This window comes from Kwoniella dendrophila, chromosome 11 (genome assembly GCF_036810415.1).
Source record: "Kwoniella dendrophila CBS 6074 chromosome 11, complete sequence".
NCBI lineage: Eukaryota > Fungi > Basidiomycota > Tremellomycetes > Tremellales > Cryptococcaceae > Kwoniella > Kwoniella dendrophila.
This window is the reverse complement of record NC_089486.1, coordinates 110,721-126,189: the sequence shown is the minus strand read 5'-3', so window position 1 is coordinate 126,189 and position 15,469 is coordinate 110,721. Positions and strand designations below refer to the sequence as shown.

At 38.0% G+C, this 15,469-nt stretch overlaps 4 protein-coding genes across 4 annotated transcripts; all 4 read left to right on the top strand.

Moving 5' to 3' along the window:
• Positions 1–835: 835 nt before the first annotated feature.
• Positions 836–4,551, top strand: L201_007589 (ATP-dependent protease La; the record flags this gene model as incomplete). The annotated part of the gene is made up of 14 exons (XM_066223295.1): positions 836–1,064; positions 1,144–1,214; positions 1,289–2,097; positions 2,233–2,508; positions 2,590–2,691; positions 2,753–2,844; positions 2,904–2,988; positions 3,067–3,322; positions 3,391–3,617; positions 3,689–3,830; positions 3,900–3,974; positions 4,033–4,175; positions 4,242–4,301; positions 4,371–4,551. The coding sequence occupies 14 exons, from the start codon at positions 836–838 to the stop codon at positions 4,549–4,551; spliced, it is 2,748 nt and encodes a 915-aa protein (XP_066079392.1).
• Positions 4,552–5,705: 1,154 nt separating this feature from the next.
• On the top strand, positions 5,706–7,982 carry L201_007588 (uncharacterized protein; the record flags this gene model as incomplete). Its single annotated transcript, XM_066223294.1, has 9 exons — positions 5,706–5,739; positions 5,876–5,893; positions 5,965–5,986; positions 6,344–6,511; positions 6,588–6,659; positions 6,726–6,818; positions 6,872–6,939; positions 7,000–7,328; positions 7,392–7,982. The coding sequence occupies 9 exons, from the start codon at positions 5,706–5,708 to the stop codon at positions 7,980–7,982; spliced, it is 1,395 nt and encodes a 464-aa protein (XP_066079391.1).
• Positions 7,983–8,749: 767 nt separating this feature from the next.
• Positions 8,750–10,761, top strand: L201_007587 (uncharacterized protein; the record flags this gene model as incomplete). The annotated part of the gene is made up of 11 exons (XM_066223293.1): positions 8,750–8,986; positions 9,088–9,218; positions 9,309–9,446; positions 9,571–9,648; positions 9,732–9,788; positions 9,856–9,923; positions 10,025–10,138; positions 10,205–10,245; positions 10,334–10,396; positions 10,484–10,605; positions 10,725–10,761. The coding sequence occupies 11 exons, from the start codon at positions 8,750–8,752 to the stop codon at positions 10,759–10,761; spliced, it is 1,086 nt and encodes a 361-aa protein (XP_066079390.1).
• Positions 10,762–11,513: 752 nt separating this feature from the next.
• L201_007586 (uncharacterized protein) lies at positions 11,514–15,275 on the top strand (the record flags this gene model as incomplete). Its single annotated transcript, XM_066223292.1, has 4 exons — positions 11,514–13,160; positions 13,267–13,470; positions 13,584–13,796; positions 13,884–15,275. The coding sequence occupies 4 exons, from the start codon at positions 11,514–11,516 to the stop codon at positions 15,273–15,275; spliced, it is 3,456 nt and encodes a 1,151-aa protein (XP_066079389.1).
• Between the last annotated feature and the right edge of the window lie 194 nt (positions 15,276–15,469).

The following is a 15,469-nucleotide window of genomic DNA, read 5'->3' as shown; positions in this document are numbered from 1 at the left end:
CGAAATACTCTGTAACTAGATAATCGGGATTGGAACAAATTTAAAGGCAATCGATTAAACGTCATAATCGGAACGTTAATATCAGGATTAGGTAGACCTCAGCTCGGCGCCGGCGCGACGGGGTGAAAAAGCCTGGAAATCACGTGATGAGCTGGACTGAACCGAGGCAGGGTTCGGCTTATCGATAACGATCGTAGTGCATGGATGATCCTTGCTACTTGTAACAAGTAGGGTAGAGCTATATCATCTAGTGGATTGAAATGCTCAGGATTTTCATTAGCAAGAACGAGAGGCAGGAATGTGAATATAGTCAGGATTGGATGAACAGATTGATTACTCGTTGAACCTTTGGCTGACGACTTCCGACTTTTCTACCTGAATTTCGGCAACGCGATGTTCATCAGTGTTTCGGTATTTTACGGATTGTGAGATTTCGAGCTGACCTAATCAATGGTATGTGCACGAAAAACAGACAAACTAGGTTATGTATGGTCGTTGAAGCAGTTTGCGAGAGCCGCCGTCTTAGGTCAGATAACGAGGACGTTGCGATTACAATATGAGGTGATTTGAGTGATCATTCTCGGCAAAGATGCAATAACCGGAAATACAACAACACGACCACCGAAGAATCAATTTAATGATAACAACAATCGTCGATCTTCGATTAGATCAATCATCCCCTCATGTTAGTAATACCTTCATATTCGAAGATCAACATCAGTAAATTTGCTCTCCTTTCATTGGTCCTATCGTGATATATATATAAACAACGTTTGATTGTACGCTATTCTTACAACAAGATCAACTTTGTAACCGCGATTCATATCGAAACACAATGACAACCCCCCTTTTACCTTCGTCATTGCCCCTGATTCCCCTCTCACCACCCCAGGTCTTATTTCCTCACCTTCGAGCTAGTATACCATTGACCTCAAACCAGCTTACTTCAGTACTCGATGCTGTCCAATCTAATCTTGGTGGCAAAGGTGGAAATGGTGAAAGAGGTATGATAGGTGTGATACCTGTTGCGGATGGTGATAGGAGAGTGGGAAGATGGGGATGTGGTGAGTATTACGACTTATAGCCTCGGGCCTGCAAAAATCCAGCGAAAATCGTCTCACTGAACTTCTTGTTTATGTGTAGCGGCGAGAATTAAAACAATTCAGAAAAGTCCGGATGATGATGATCTTTATCTTCTCCTGGTCGAAGGCTTAGTGAGCATATCTCTTATGGCCTAACATCGCACTTAAGCTGATGATCGTACGGAAAATGATCTTATACATTATAGACTCGGATCAGACTACCTCGATCATTACCTCCGATACTATCGATATTACCTTCTGTCCCTATCCCAAGTTCACCTTATTCATTGGCTATACCAAATCTGATCCCCCCTACAATCGACTTATTACCCTATGCAAATCGTTTAGTACCTGAACAACTTCATTCGAGAATGGCTATATTACCTCCGTCCTTACTAGCAGATATGTTAATTACGATTGTAGGAGTTGATTGGGATTTAAAAGTTGAAATTTTAGGCATACCAGATATAAATCAAAGATTTACAAGAGTAAAAGAGATTTTATTAGATTTGATGAAAATAAGAGATATTGAACCTCCTCTTGATTCGGGTATTTCGAAAGATCGAGGTTTGGTCAAATTATCTAATTCCAGAGCTTTGATACCTACCAAATCGAAATCACAATCTTCCTCTATATCATCATTTATACAAGATCCATCTACTACAAAATCAAAATCTAATGATAATCATGATAATGATCATGCATTATTAAATATACCAGAAGACATTCGAAATTTATTTATATTATATCAATCAAGAATTGATAAAAAAGAATTCACTAAGATAGCAGATGAAACAATTAAAAAAGAATTAATTAAATTAAGTAAAATTTCACCTCAATCAGCTGAATATGGAGTTTCAAGAAATTATTTGGAAACTTTATTATCTTTACCATTTAAAAAAGTTTCAATGAATTATGATATAAATTTGAAAAAGGCGAAAAAACTTTTAGATGATGATCATGAAGGTTTAGAAAATGTTAAAAAAAGAGTTGTTGAATATCTTGCTGTTTATAGGTAAGTCTATCGAATTATCGTTCATTCACAACTAACCGAAAGTGAAAGTCAGGCTGTATACCATAATAGTACAATCGCATTATGAACCTGTCTCTGAAATTCCATTTACTTATGTTGACGTTCTATATTTTGCAGATTGAAAAGACAACTTTTCCTAGAATCTCAGGAGCAGAAGAAATTAGTAAACTCTGTCAGACCAAACGACATCAAAGGAGAAGAAAAGCTTGATGGGGACATCGAAAAGGATCTGCTTTCTCTGGTACCTCCCTCATCCAAGCTAAATGATCAATCATCTTCGATGGATCAAATTGACCGTCAGGATATTTTGGAAGACGAAGAACCGTCCGCGGATATTTATAGAGACAAGGGTCCAATCCTGTTACTTGTCGGCCCGCCTGGTGTTGGGAAAACGTAAGTACACAATATCTTTCAAAGATGATTGCTAGGGGTTCTCTCTGTGCATATGAGTTGATGCATGGATGATACCGATAGATCGATCGCTAAATCTCTAGCCACATCGCTTGGACGTAAGTTTCATCGTATCTCACTTGGCGGTGTGAGAGATGAAGCAGAAATTAGAGGTCACAGGAGAACGTAAGTTTCCATTGGTGCGGTCGTGGTATCAATAAAGCTCATGTCAACTGATCTGGAATAGATATGTTGGGTCGTTACCTGGATTACTCGTTCAAGGTATGCGTAAAGTTGGAGTGTCAAACCCATTGATATTACTTGATGAACTAGATAAAGGTAGGTTGTCGCATCTAATTATCATACAAAAAATGGACAATTACTGATCAAGCGAAAAGTTGGACATGGAGGATTCCATGGCGATCCATCCGCAGCATTGCTAGAAGCATTAGATCCTGCTCAAAATTGGAATTTCCATGACCAGTAAGTGATACGAAACTGGTGAAACTCTTTAAGCTTCACTGTACAGAAGCCTAGCTGACTTCGTTTTCGTCTGTATAGCTATCTTGGAGATGTCCCTATCGATCTTTCGCAGGTCTTGTTCATAGGCACTGCAAATAGCTTGGATACGATATCTTGGCCTTTACTTGATAGATGTGAAGTTATACACTGCTCAGGCTACATAACACCGGAAAAACTAGCGATTGCTCAAAAGTTCCTTTTACCTAAACAAATTAAAGAATGTGGATTAGATAGTCAATTGATCAAGTTGAGGGAAGGTGTTTTGGAGAAGGTTATTACTGATTATACTAGAGAAGTGAGTCTTATCGAACATACCTGAAGACCGTTCCATCACGGCTGATCCATCCTTGCGGTCTTCTTTAGGCAGGAGTAAGGAATTTAGAACGTCAGATAGGGAAGCTATGTAGAAATAAGGCCGTCGAATATTCCATCTCAAGGGAACTTAAGTCTGCTACCGGTGAACCTAATGGAGAGATTGTGTCAGGCGATTATGATCCTCTCGTCAAATTGGAGGACGTGGAGAAGATCTTAGGTGTATCGCACAATGGTAGAGAAAGACCTGATAGCAATGTCCGACCTGGAGTAGTCAAGTGAGTGCTTGCACGTCGCACTAAACATACAATACAGTGGTATAGATGCTGAACCTAGGATATCTTGTTAGCGGTCTCTCATATAACGGATCTGGAAATGGAAGTCTGTTGATCATCGAAACTTTACTTATACCTGGAGGTTCAGGCAAATTAGTCACCACTGGTAGATTGGGGGAGGTGTTCAAAGAAAGTATAGAACTCTGTTTGACATGGGTGAGTCTGTCTGCTCTCGCAATCTGAAACCTGAACTGTTCTTCTGCTAATACTTATCCCCTTGTGCAGGTCAAGTCTCGATCAATGAATTTAGGAATCACCCAGTCACCTCATGAGAATCCGCTGAAAGGGTACGACGTCCATGTAAGCGCATTCTTGAACATTTGTTAAGATGAACGCTTATATCAAGATATAACGTCAGTTCCATATTCCGGAAGGAGCGATTCCTAAAGATGGCCCAAGTGCTGGTATAGCGACTGTATTAGCTTTCGTGAGCTTACTCACTGGCAGAGTGATCAGTTCAGATATAGCCATAACAGGTGAAATGTCACTGAGAGGTTCATGGTGAGACATCTCTGATATATATTCGTGTTTTAGCAAAGATTGAGCTGATGACATATCGAACTACAGCTTGCGGATTGGCGGTGTTAAGGAGAAAGTAATTGGTGCTCATCGTGTGGGAGTTAAGAAGTAAGTAATTTGTCATCTTGTTCCATCCAGCTTATCTCGTATTTTAAAACTTATTTCACTTGTGATTAGAATTATATTACCTCGATCTAATCAAGCAGATATCGAAGCGGATGTACCTGAGTTAGTCAAGAAGGAGATACAGTTTATCTATGTTGACAAGATTGAACAAGCTATAGAAGAGACTTGGGGAAAGGAAATTTGGGTTGACGGCGATAAGGAATTGACTGGAAAGATTCACGCTAGATTATAAGAGCATTCCGTGTGCATTTTGATAAATTACTATACGTGCTCTGTTTGATGATGACAAGGGATTACACTTTTAAGGATAGACAGTCCTCCCATCTACGGCCATAGAATCTAGAAAACGTAGCATCCCGTCCGTTCTGCGCAACTAGGTTAGATATCGCTTGATTAGTACCAAAGTGGGGGACCATTTGGGAATACCGAGTGCTGTAGTTTTGGCTTTTTTGACACTTTTTTCGTTTCTTCTTCAATATCAATTCAAGCTACTTGTTAAAAATCGTTTGATACAGTTTTCTGTCTTCTCAGCGGTGAGGAACCGAACAACGGCGGCAGGATGATACTTGACATCAGCGCATTGACGATTCGTCTAATGACTCTTGATTAATTGCTTGATAGATTGATCAGTATCTGAGCGGATCAGTGTTATTCGCAGTCAAATCTTGATGGTAATATGGGTCCTTTCGTTCACGAAAGGAGGTACACAGCAAAAGGTTTCCTTCTCGAAATCAGCACATTCCTGATTTTGTGCTTGGTGGGTTAGTAATCGCCTTTGAGAAATTTACATTATAGATTTCAATATGAGGATTGAAAGATCAAGTAGTATGCCTTGTTTTTTCTCAATGTGGTCCGGATGTCTACGTTCAAAAGTCGATTTTAGGTTTGATGCTGCTTATCAGCATGTACTAGTAGTACCTCCTTTTACTACAAACGTTAAAAATGATGAAACGTGGGATCAAAAATAATAAGATTTCAACTCTTTGAGCTTAAAGCTTTTTCTCTTTCCTCTTTTCTCTTTGTACCCTGAGCGGTTTGACCGACTATTTACAATCAAGGAAATAATCGGAAAGTGTTACGTGTGAGGCTTCAAAGGGCTGCCACGCGTTCAGTCTTGATGGTACCTGCGCTAGTTGAATAGTCGAATAACTTTTTCGCTTCCCCTTAGAATCCGTTTTCCCTATACCCTATACACCACTACACCATACACGCCATAACTTGACTAAGAAAAAGATAAAGTACCGTCCTCCATCCTCCATCCTCCATTCCAAATCAACATTTCTTTTTCTCTTTCTGCTCTTCTTATCACCTGAAGAAAAGACTCAACCTAACCTTTTTACACTCTTTTACATTCTTTTATACATACCCAAAAGTCATTCCTCCACCATGGCTCCTATCGAAGTCAAGAAAATCTGTTGTAGTAAGTTTGTCATCTGCTTAACCTTTCAATCTAGAATTCTGGAAAAGTGCAACGCGAAAAGGCGATATTGCTGTGCTATCATTCCCCAACATGAATAAGTATAGATTACTGATTGATCTTGTTTTTTGACAAATAGTCGGTGCTGGTTACGTCGGTAAGTCACTTTAAACAGCTTCTTCCTCTTTGTTGTGTCATCTCAAGCTAACTTTCCCAAAAATCATATAGGTGGTCCCACTTGTGCTGTCATGTACGCGATTCTTTTCCATAATCTTACGCGTCGTATAAACCACAACTAACGTGTTTTCTCCCCATTTTTTTTGTCAATCTATACAGTGCTTTAAAATGGTGAGTACTTTCAATTATCACTGATCATGTATCCCTTCTATGCTACCGAGTATACATACCACACCAACTTCATATACTATCTTATCGTTATCATTCTTGTCCGAAACGAAACCTTGTTTCAAGGCGGTGGTGAAACAACGCGTTTCATCTACCTGCATACCTCGTTCACCTTTTCGCAATCGCTTTCCTATTCACTTGCTTTGTATATCGTTGTTGTTACGCGTCGAAAGATGTCCTGATCAAAACTTTCTCTTCTCAGTCCTCACATCCAAGTCACCATTGTTGATCTTAACCAACAAAGAATTGACGCTTGGAACTCTGATGAACTTCCAATTTACGAACCTGGTCTTGATGAAGTAGTGAAGAAGGCTAGAGGAAAGAACTTGTTCTTCTCCACTGATGTTGACAAGGGTATTGAAGAAGCCGAGTAAGTATACCTTCACCACATAAACCGTATTCTGTACGTAGAAAAATGGCTAGCTAACGTGTATATCATCTTTTAGCCTCATCTTCGTATCCGTTAACACCCCAACCAAGAAGTCAGGTATCGGTGCTGGTTTCGCCGCTGACTTGAAGTGAGTTATCCTAGCTGTGTCCAGACAAGATATAGGAGTTTTTATGCTAACTACGCGTTACTTTAGATTCCTCCAACTTGCTACTCGACGAATTGCCGAAGTCGCTAAATCATCAAAGATCGTTGTCGAAAAATCAACTGTACCATGTAGAACTGCCGAGTACGTCTTCCTGACATCCACGAAACCTATACTTCAGCTGATAAGTGATATAGCGCTATGCGAACCATTCTTGAAGCCAACTCCAAGCCAGGATGTCATTTTGATATTCTCTCCAACCCTGGTACGTCTGCTCTATATTTACGAAATAGCTTGATTCACTGATTTCGATGACATTTTGTAGAATTCTTGGCTGAAGGTACCGCCATCGAAGATCTTTTCGCTCCTGATAGAGTTTTGATCGGTTCTCTCCAAACCCAACAAGGTCTTGACGCCTGTGCCGCTCTTGCTGGAGTTTACGCCAACTGGGTTCCAAGAGAACGAATCCTTACCGTCGGTCTCTGGTCTTCAGAACTTTCCAAACTTGCTGCCAACGCTATGTTAGCTCAAAGAATTTCTTCAGTCAACGCTCTTTCCGCCATCTGTGAAGCAACTGGTGCCAACATCGATGAAGTTGCTTACGCCGTTGGAAAAGATACTCGAATGGGTTCCAAATTCTTGAAAGCTTCAGTTGTAGGTTTATTTCTCTTGCGCTTCTGGATCAATTGTCTATATATACTGATGCGGCTCATATAGGGTTTCGGTGGTTCATGTTTCCAAAAAGATATCCTTAACTTGGTCTATCTCTCAGAATCCCTCCATTTACCTGAAGTTGCCAAATACTGGAGAGCCGTTGTTGAAATGAACGAATACCAGAAATCTCGATTCGCCAACAAAGTTGTTGATACCTTATTCAACACCATCACCGGTAAAAAGATTGCTATCCTCGGTTGGGCTTTCAAAAAAGACACTGGTGATACCCGAGAATCTCCAGCCATCACCCTTGCCAACCACTTCTTGACTGAAAAAGCTAGAATTAACATCTACGATCCTCAAGTAAGCAAAGACCAAATCTGGCTCGATTTGACCGACTACGGAGACATTCCAGCCGAACCAATCAAACCTCACGTCACCATCTCTCAATCCGTTGAAGAAGCTTGTCACAACGCTGAAGCCATTGTCATCTGTACCGAATGGGACGAATTCAAGACTCTTGACTGGCAAAAGATCTACGACAACTGTCCTCGACCAGCTTTCGTTTTCGATGGTCGACTCATCCTTGATCGAAAAGCCCTTACCGATATTGGTTTCAAAGTCACTTCGATCGGTACTGGTGACAGATTATAAGATGTTAGCTCAGCATTGGCTATCAATCCCAAATAATAGATGTCTGCGTTTTGGTGTGACAACTTGAATAATGTGCATATGGTTCGTTTTTACCCGTCATAAGATAATTATATACTACATATTATAACCATATTGGTATACAAACTTAAATTTTCTTTAACTCTGCTTTTTTGGTGTACATTCTCTTGAAATAGATTTTCTTCATTCTTTATACATACATATGATCGTCATGAAACAAACATTGCGAATAGCTTTGTCTGCGAACTGCATTTCGCATTGTTCGTACTTGCTGTGGATGCTTCCGACTGATCGCAAGCAGCTTATCTGGCGCACATTCACACCGTTACTCGGCGGGATACGTACAATATTATGAACTTGTTTCATTGCTGTTGATCAAGTGGTACTGATGGAGGGAATATAACTCACTACCATAGCGATTCGCTATACCTTCTTGCGGGTAATATCAATCGTACGCTGTCCATGTACGCATGCTGTAAGCCATGTTTGTGATCCATATGTGATTTGTCTAATAATAGGTAGAACTCAGTTGGCTCGGTTTAACGCGTAAGTGGAGGTTAGAGCTTGGGAGGAGGTGGAAGTTGAAATAAGGAAGATCCGTTGTAGGATTATAATCCTCTTTCAATCCATCCAGCTCATCGTCTTCAATGAAGCAGAGTGAAACAGCTCAAGCTGGGATTTAATACACTTAAGAATCCTGATACCGACCATATTCGACACTGGTTTATCGTAGTTTTGATAAGATAAAAATGGAAATAACAACGATATCTCTTGATCAGTATTCATCAAATCCAAATTCTGAAGAATCCAAAAATGAAGCTCGTAAAGCAGCCGAGTCATTGATTTTGACTGGAGCTTTGATAGTGAGAGATTCAAGAGCAAATAAAGAATCGAATGATAGATTCCTTGATTTATTCGAAGAATATTTCAATCAATCAGAGAATGATTTAAGGAAAGATGAAAGACCAGAATTCGGTTATCAAGTTGTAAGCCTTTTTCTACAACTTAACTGTAAATCTATCTTGTGATTGATCTTTTGGCTTGTACCCCCTTTCCTCTCTTTCCTCTGATTCTTTATTGTATATAGGGAGTGACATCAGAAAATACAGAAAAACCAAAATGTGCTTCAGATGAAAATTGTCAACATATTATAAACTCTTTAGATGAAAGTGAAAGACCAATAGATTTAGGTGAACATGGTGCTGATCCAAAATGCAGGTAAGCTCAAAAGTGCAGATGAAAGATTGTTTTACTATGTACTCATGTTTACTCCTCTTCGCTGATCCTCAAAATGTTATTTCTCGTTAGATTCTTTCACAGGATGTCAGAAAAACCGACATATGAATCAAAGTTCCCAGTTTTAGAAGCTCCAAATGTCATTCCTCAGAATTCTCAGAGTAACTGGGAAGAAGGTGTCAATGAATGGGGAGGTTGTATGAAGCAAGCGTAAGTGCCATAACCTTCAGCTAAATTTTATTGCTTAACAAGATGCGGGCAGCAGAAAAGTCAAGGTTATGATCAGAAAGGGAGGTTGTGTAAGGCACTGATAGCTGATTTCACTCAATCTCAGCGTCGAAGGTGTAGCTAAGATGGTTGCTACGGGTTTAGGACTGGAAGAGAATGCATTCACTGATGCTGGACGCTATGGGTATGTTGTTTATCGTTCATATTGCATGTTGAGATATAATGGCGCAGCTAACAGATTACCCATGATTTGTCTTCGGTCTTCAGATCGCATTTATTGGCTCCCACAGCTACTGATTTAGTCAAATATGGAAAGCTGAACACGTGCGTGATTGATTGATTGATTGTACTAATGCGATTAATGGTACTGAATGTCCGTGATGTTGAGCAGGATATATGCTGGTTTCCACACAGATTTGAATTTCTTGACCATACACGGACAATCTAGGTACCCAGGATGTAAGTGTTCAAATTTTGTCCTTTTCACCATCCGCGACCCTCCTTGATACGCTTTATCAATTCTCGAATTCAGTGCTCTTATTGACGTTTTGCAATTTCAGTACATATATGGGCGAGGAATTCAGGTAAAAAGATTCAGGTCAAAATACCGCCAGGTTGTTTACTTGTACAAGCTGGAAAACAGATTGAATTGTTGACCGGTGGTTTGATAAAAGGTTCGTTTCCCTCCGAATTTTCCGATACTTGAGATACTAATATGATATTGTCTTTTGTCATCTCAGCTGGTTATCATGAGGTCGTTTGTACACAAGCTACACTGGATGTAAGTCAGCAGAAATCCTTAGAGCGAAGTGTGCATATAATGTCATTGCGACATCAGCTGACTTTTATTGCTGATTCTGTATATTTAGACTATCGATAAGAGGAAACAAGAATGGCCGGATCGTCCGCTCATTCGAATATCGTCAACTTTCGTAAGTGTCCAATGGAATGATTCATCAATTCCAAGGAAAGTCTCGATCCGTGTGATAAGCATCTAATTTACGTACTATGAAATCCAGTTCTGGCATCTTACCCCAGATTTCAAACTCTCCCCGATACCATCATTAAAAGAAGAAGCAGTCAAACGCTTCGGTGAACAAGAAGAATATGGTGAGATGTTAGTCGGTGATCAAGTTAGAAGGTACGTTCAGATGTTCAAAAGAAGCTAATCTTCGTTCTTTATCTATGATTTGAGTCTCGAAGCTCCCGAATCTCAGTGACTATGTAATAGTGCTAATGTCTTTGGTTTTCATTATACAGAGAACTTGGTCTGATCGCTTTAATGGCCCCATCATAGTACAGGAACAAAATGGTTATGCGTACCTGGCATGTTTTCAAGAATGTCTCGGAAATATCCACGTATTGGTGACTGACCGAATAGAAACCATAATCTGAATGAAGAATCTCGTGTCTCACTTTCTAACGTATTTTAATCTCCGCCAACAATTCAAATTTCGTTGAATGATCTAAGATTTTCCAAGTTGGATTCCAATTCGAATGATCATTAGTTTCAGGTACATACCTCAAGATTACATTCAATTCTACATCTGTCGGGCTAAAGAGTACGTTTCATCATGATGCGTCGATTTGATACTACATATGTATATTGTATCAAGCTAGTATGGAATACTAAATACAGGCAGCCAAGCAGTATAAGATGTTGATTCGTTTTGGTATTAGAAAATCATTCACCGTTAGCTGATATCTAAAAAAGAACCAAACAAAAAACGCCTTTGATCGATGAAACGCAAAAAGAGAGGATTGATAATTTCGTTAGGCTATCCACAAAGCTTCAACCGTAAAGAACCATAACAACGATACGTTATGATATTGACCACGATGGTTGAATCGTCATACAACTATGATCATACACATGCGCACATAATATCAGGAAAGATCTGCCTAGTTATGTCGTTTCTCAATGATATGAAACTGGTATCTTATCAAGTATAGATTAATGTTCTTGCCTTTCTTAACGCTTAAAATCATCATCTGATTGTTTCGATCGTTCCTCTCAGTACTGATTACTTGACACAATTACTAACGAATATGCCAACTCCACCATCATCATCTTCCTCATCCACTTCTGGATCAGGAATACGCAGTAAATTACCATCATCATCACCTTCTTCAGCAAGGCTAAGGAGAATTGCACCTTCTCCAGTGAAAATCCCACCTACTTGTACTTCATCATCATCACCAAGAGGTAAATTGAATAACCAACATACGGCTTTAAGTAATTTATCAAATTCACCTTCAACATCAACATCTAAATCAGTCTTTACACCCTCAAAGAAAGAGTATGAATACGAATTTGAACCTTTGGAATTAATCATTTTATCTTCACCTGATACACAAATCAAAACTTTATTTCAAGTTTTAGAAAATTCTACAAATAAATCAACCAAGTCATACAGTAAGAGAAAATCGAAATCAATGAAAAATGATATTCAGATTGAAATTCTACCTTTAATCTTTGATTCAAGAGGTGAATTTGGTAAATTAGCTTATGAATCAAATCTAAGGGAATCGCAAGATGGTTTAGATTTACCTTTCGATTTTAATCATGATGATCATATTCAAGAAGACAGTTTTGGTTTTGAGGAGAAAGGATTTGGATTACATCATAATGAAGGTAAAAAATCATCAAAGAAACGTAAATCTAGAGATGCTGAAAGAAGATCCTCCTGTTCATGTACGTGTTCATGGAAATGTACAACAAAAGAAAGAAAGGGTAAATTACTATTATCACCAAAAAGATATTTAAGTGAAATTTCAAATGTGCCTTCACCTATATTGATTAAATTCAAAGAAGATATATTCAATGAAAAAGGTAGAAATGAAATTTGGTTAAATGATCATAGACCTTATGAGAGTACACCGAGATATTCTTCTTCGTTTCAACCAATTGATTCACAGACAGGTAGATTGGATAGAGAAAATAGTTCAGAAAGCTTTAATACTTTTGGACACGGTTTAGATCTGCATTTAAACGATGTTGGAAAGCACAATGTGGGATTGTCAGCTCAAGATAAAGAAATAGAAGATAATTGGAGTTTCACTTTATCAGCTTATGAAGGAGAAAATGAAGAAAATTCAAATGAAAAGGGAAAAATAAGAAAAGATAGTTTCTTCTCAAGTTCAAATAGTACACTAGATTTAAGCTTACATACGCCCTCTACACTGGATATCTCAGTTGGCATTGGTAGTTCTAACAAATTGGAATCAACATATATTCCGCAATCTATCAACTCATCCTCTTCGATAAGGAAATATGAGGAGGTAGAGGACAATGATTTTGATAAATCTCCTCTATCAGATACAATCATCACACCAGAATTAACGAATACCATCAACGCAGCAAAAACCAAAACTTGGCCGCCTAAATTACTTTTGATCGAAGATGATGATATTGAAAATACACCTACACCCAAAAATTCAAAATCAACTATAAGACCTAGATCAAGAGTAATTTCAAGTGATAAGAAATTACCTGCTTTACCTATTATCATCAACCAGAATGCAGATGCACTTCAAATTGATTTCAAAGTCGATGTTAACAAATCTAATATTAGTTTGATGACTTCGCATACAACTTCTACTTCTACTACGAATTCTATAGATGTCGGAGATGAAGTTGAATTGGCATTGAGAAATGTAGATAAAAGTATGACTATTCAATTATGGGTTGATCAAGTGAGTTAAGTTTCGAACCTTTTTCCTAGTTCCGAATATTTGGCAGAATCCATTGCACTAATGAAGAATTGAGGTGGAGCTGATCTGGTAATTTACGATTATTTAGGAAGGATGTCGTGAATTCCAATCATCATTAAAGTTTATCAGATCAATCAAACCTCAAGTATTCAGGGAAAGAGAAGAAAAGTCCTTAAAGGAAGCTGCTTTATGGTGTGAATCACCAACAAGACCAGAAAGTTTTCAACAAACTGGTTGTTGGGAATTTGGTATGGATCCTAAAGAAAGAGATAAATGGTTATTCCATTCTGCTGTAAGTTTTATCATGTCATGAAAATAACTTGCATAGATAACAGTACGATGAAAGAGTGTCACAGTAGCTAATATATTATTACACTTATTATTGTTTGATACGTACACATATAGGCTTTAGAAGGTTTACCAGTTTTAAAAAGATTAACAATGAACAATGATGATAAATTTGATTTTTTATCAAGATGTGCAACTTTACAAATCAAAGAACCAGGTGTTTATTCCGTTTGTGGATTAGAAGATAAATCAAAATCAGAATGGAAATTCGAATATTTAGTTCAACATAAAATATCATTAAGTTCAGGTGAACAAATAGCTAATGAAAGAGTGAGTATATCTTCTTACTTAAAGAGAATCTGAAGGAAATGCCGAGTATATAACATACTGATTGTTCGCGCGTATTTTCTATAACAGATAATCGTCCCATTAGGTTTATATATTTCACCTAATTTCTTTAATCCAGAAAGAGCATTGAAAACTAGTCTACTAAATCTATTCAAAAAATCTTTAGCTTCAAATATAATGAGTGAAAAGATTAAACCACCACATATAGGTAAACCGCCCAAAAACAACGACAGTATACCTTCCAATTTACCCAGCAACATGGTGACCAAGGAGAAAAACGAAATCAAAACAAGTGTTACAACAAATGTTGTCAGAAAACGATCTCAGACTCACTCGCAAATTCAATTTGGACATGGTCGTCCTCCAACAGAACCAAGTTCAGGACAACCAACCTATGCTACACATTCAAGATCAGTTAGTAGAACTTTCGGAGCAATAGCAAAAGCAGTTGCAAGTATGACATCTACACCTACACATAATCAGACACAACATGATTTGAGTATAAATAAATCTCCAATATCGACTGCAAATGATACTTCTACTTCTATCGGTACATCAAATGTAAGACCAAGTTCAGCTGGAATACATAAATTTGGAAGTAAAACACCAACATTTGGTAGATCAGGTTTAGGTTCAAGGTCTAAAACGCCCACCAGTTCAACTTTTGATTTACCTTCTACTTCTACTTCTAATGATAATAATACTCCTCCAATAGGGGGATCAGAAGATAAGAAAAAAGGTAGAAAAAGAGCTACAAGTTTATTTTCTAAATCAAGACCTTTTACTCCACCTGTAAATATAACTGAATTACATCCTGTTCCAACGATAAACCCTTCAAATGTAAAGTCTGTACATTCTCCACCTTCTGTGACTGTACATACTAACAATAATGGAAATAACAATAACAATAATAATAACTCGTCTATTAGAAATAGCATAATCAATATGACTACAGCAAGTACACTGGGATTACCTTTGGTAAATAATCAAACTTCAATTTCTTTACCTTTACATCCACAACCTACAAATACAAATTCGAATTCGAATACCAAACCTAGCTTGATCTCAAATAGGCAAAATAGATTTTCACATCAAGTTCAAAGTCAATATCAACAACAAAGACAACAACAACAACAACATCCTTTCTTACATCCTCAAGTCCAAATTCAATCAAGCGGATCACCACTCAATGCAAGTTCTAGTCCAGTACCTAGTTTTTCAACTCAAACTACATCATCCACATCTTCTATCTCACCTTTGAATACCCCTTTATTATCAAGATCATCAAGTATAACTTCACGTTCGAGACCTATTAACCCATCAAGCTCGAAAGAAGATACAGATGTTATGGGTGATACAATAAAACCTATTGCATTCGGATTAAAACCTGCTCCAAGAAGAATAGTAGGCGGTATCAGGAAAAGACCTTCAACTGCTGAACCTAGATTAGGAATGAGGTAGATCATTTGGATTGATGAATCAAGCTTGTAGATATCATCAACTTGGACACATAAATGCATGATACTTGAACGATAAACAATCTAATGCTGACCAAGTGTACTGAATGAATGATTCTCTTGAAAGATACTAAATATCAGGAGTACTTTGCTACAAACTTTTCATTTGCGTTAAAATACAATATCTATCATCAATAT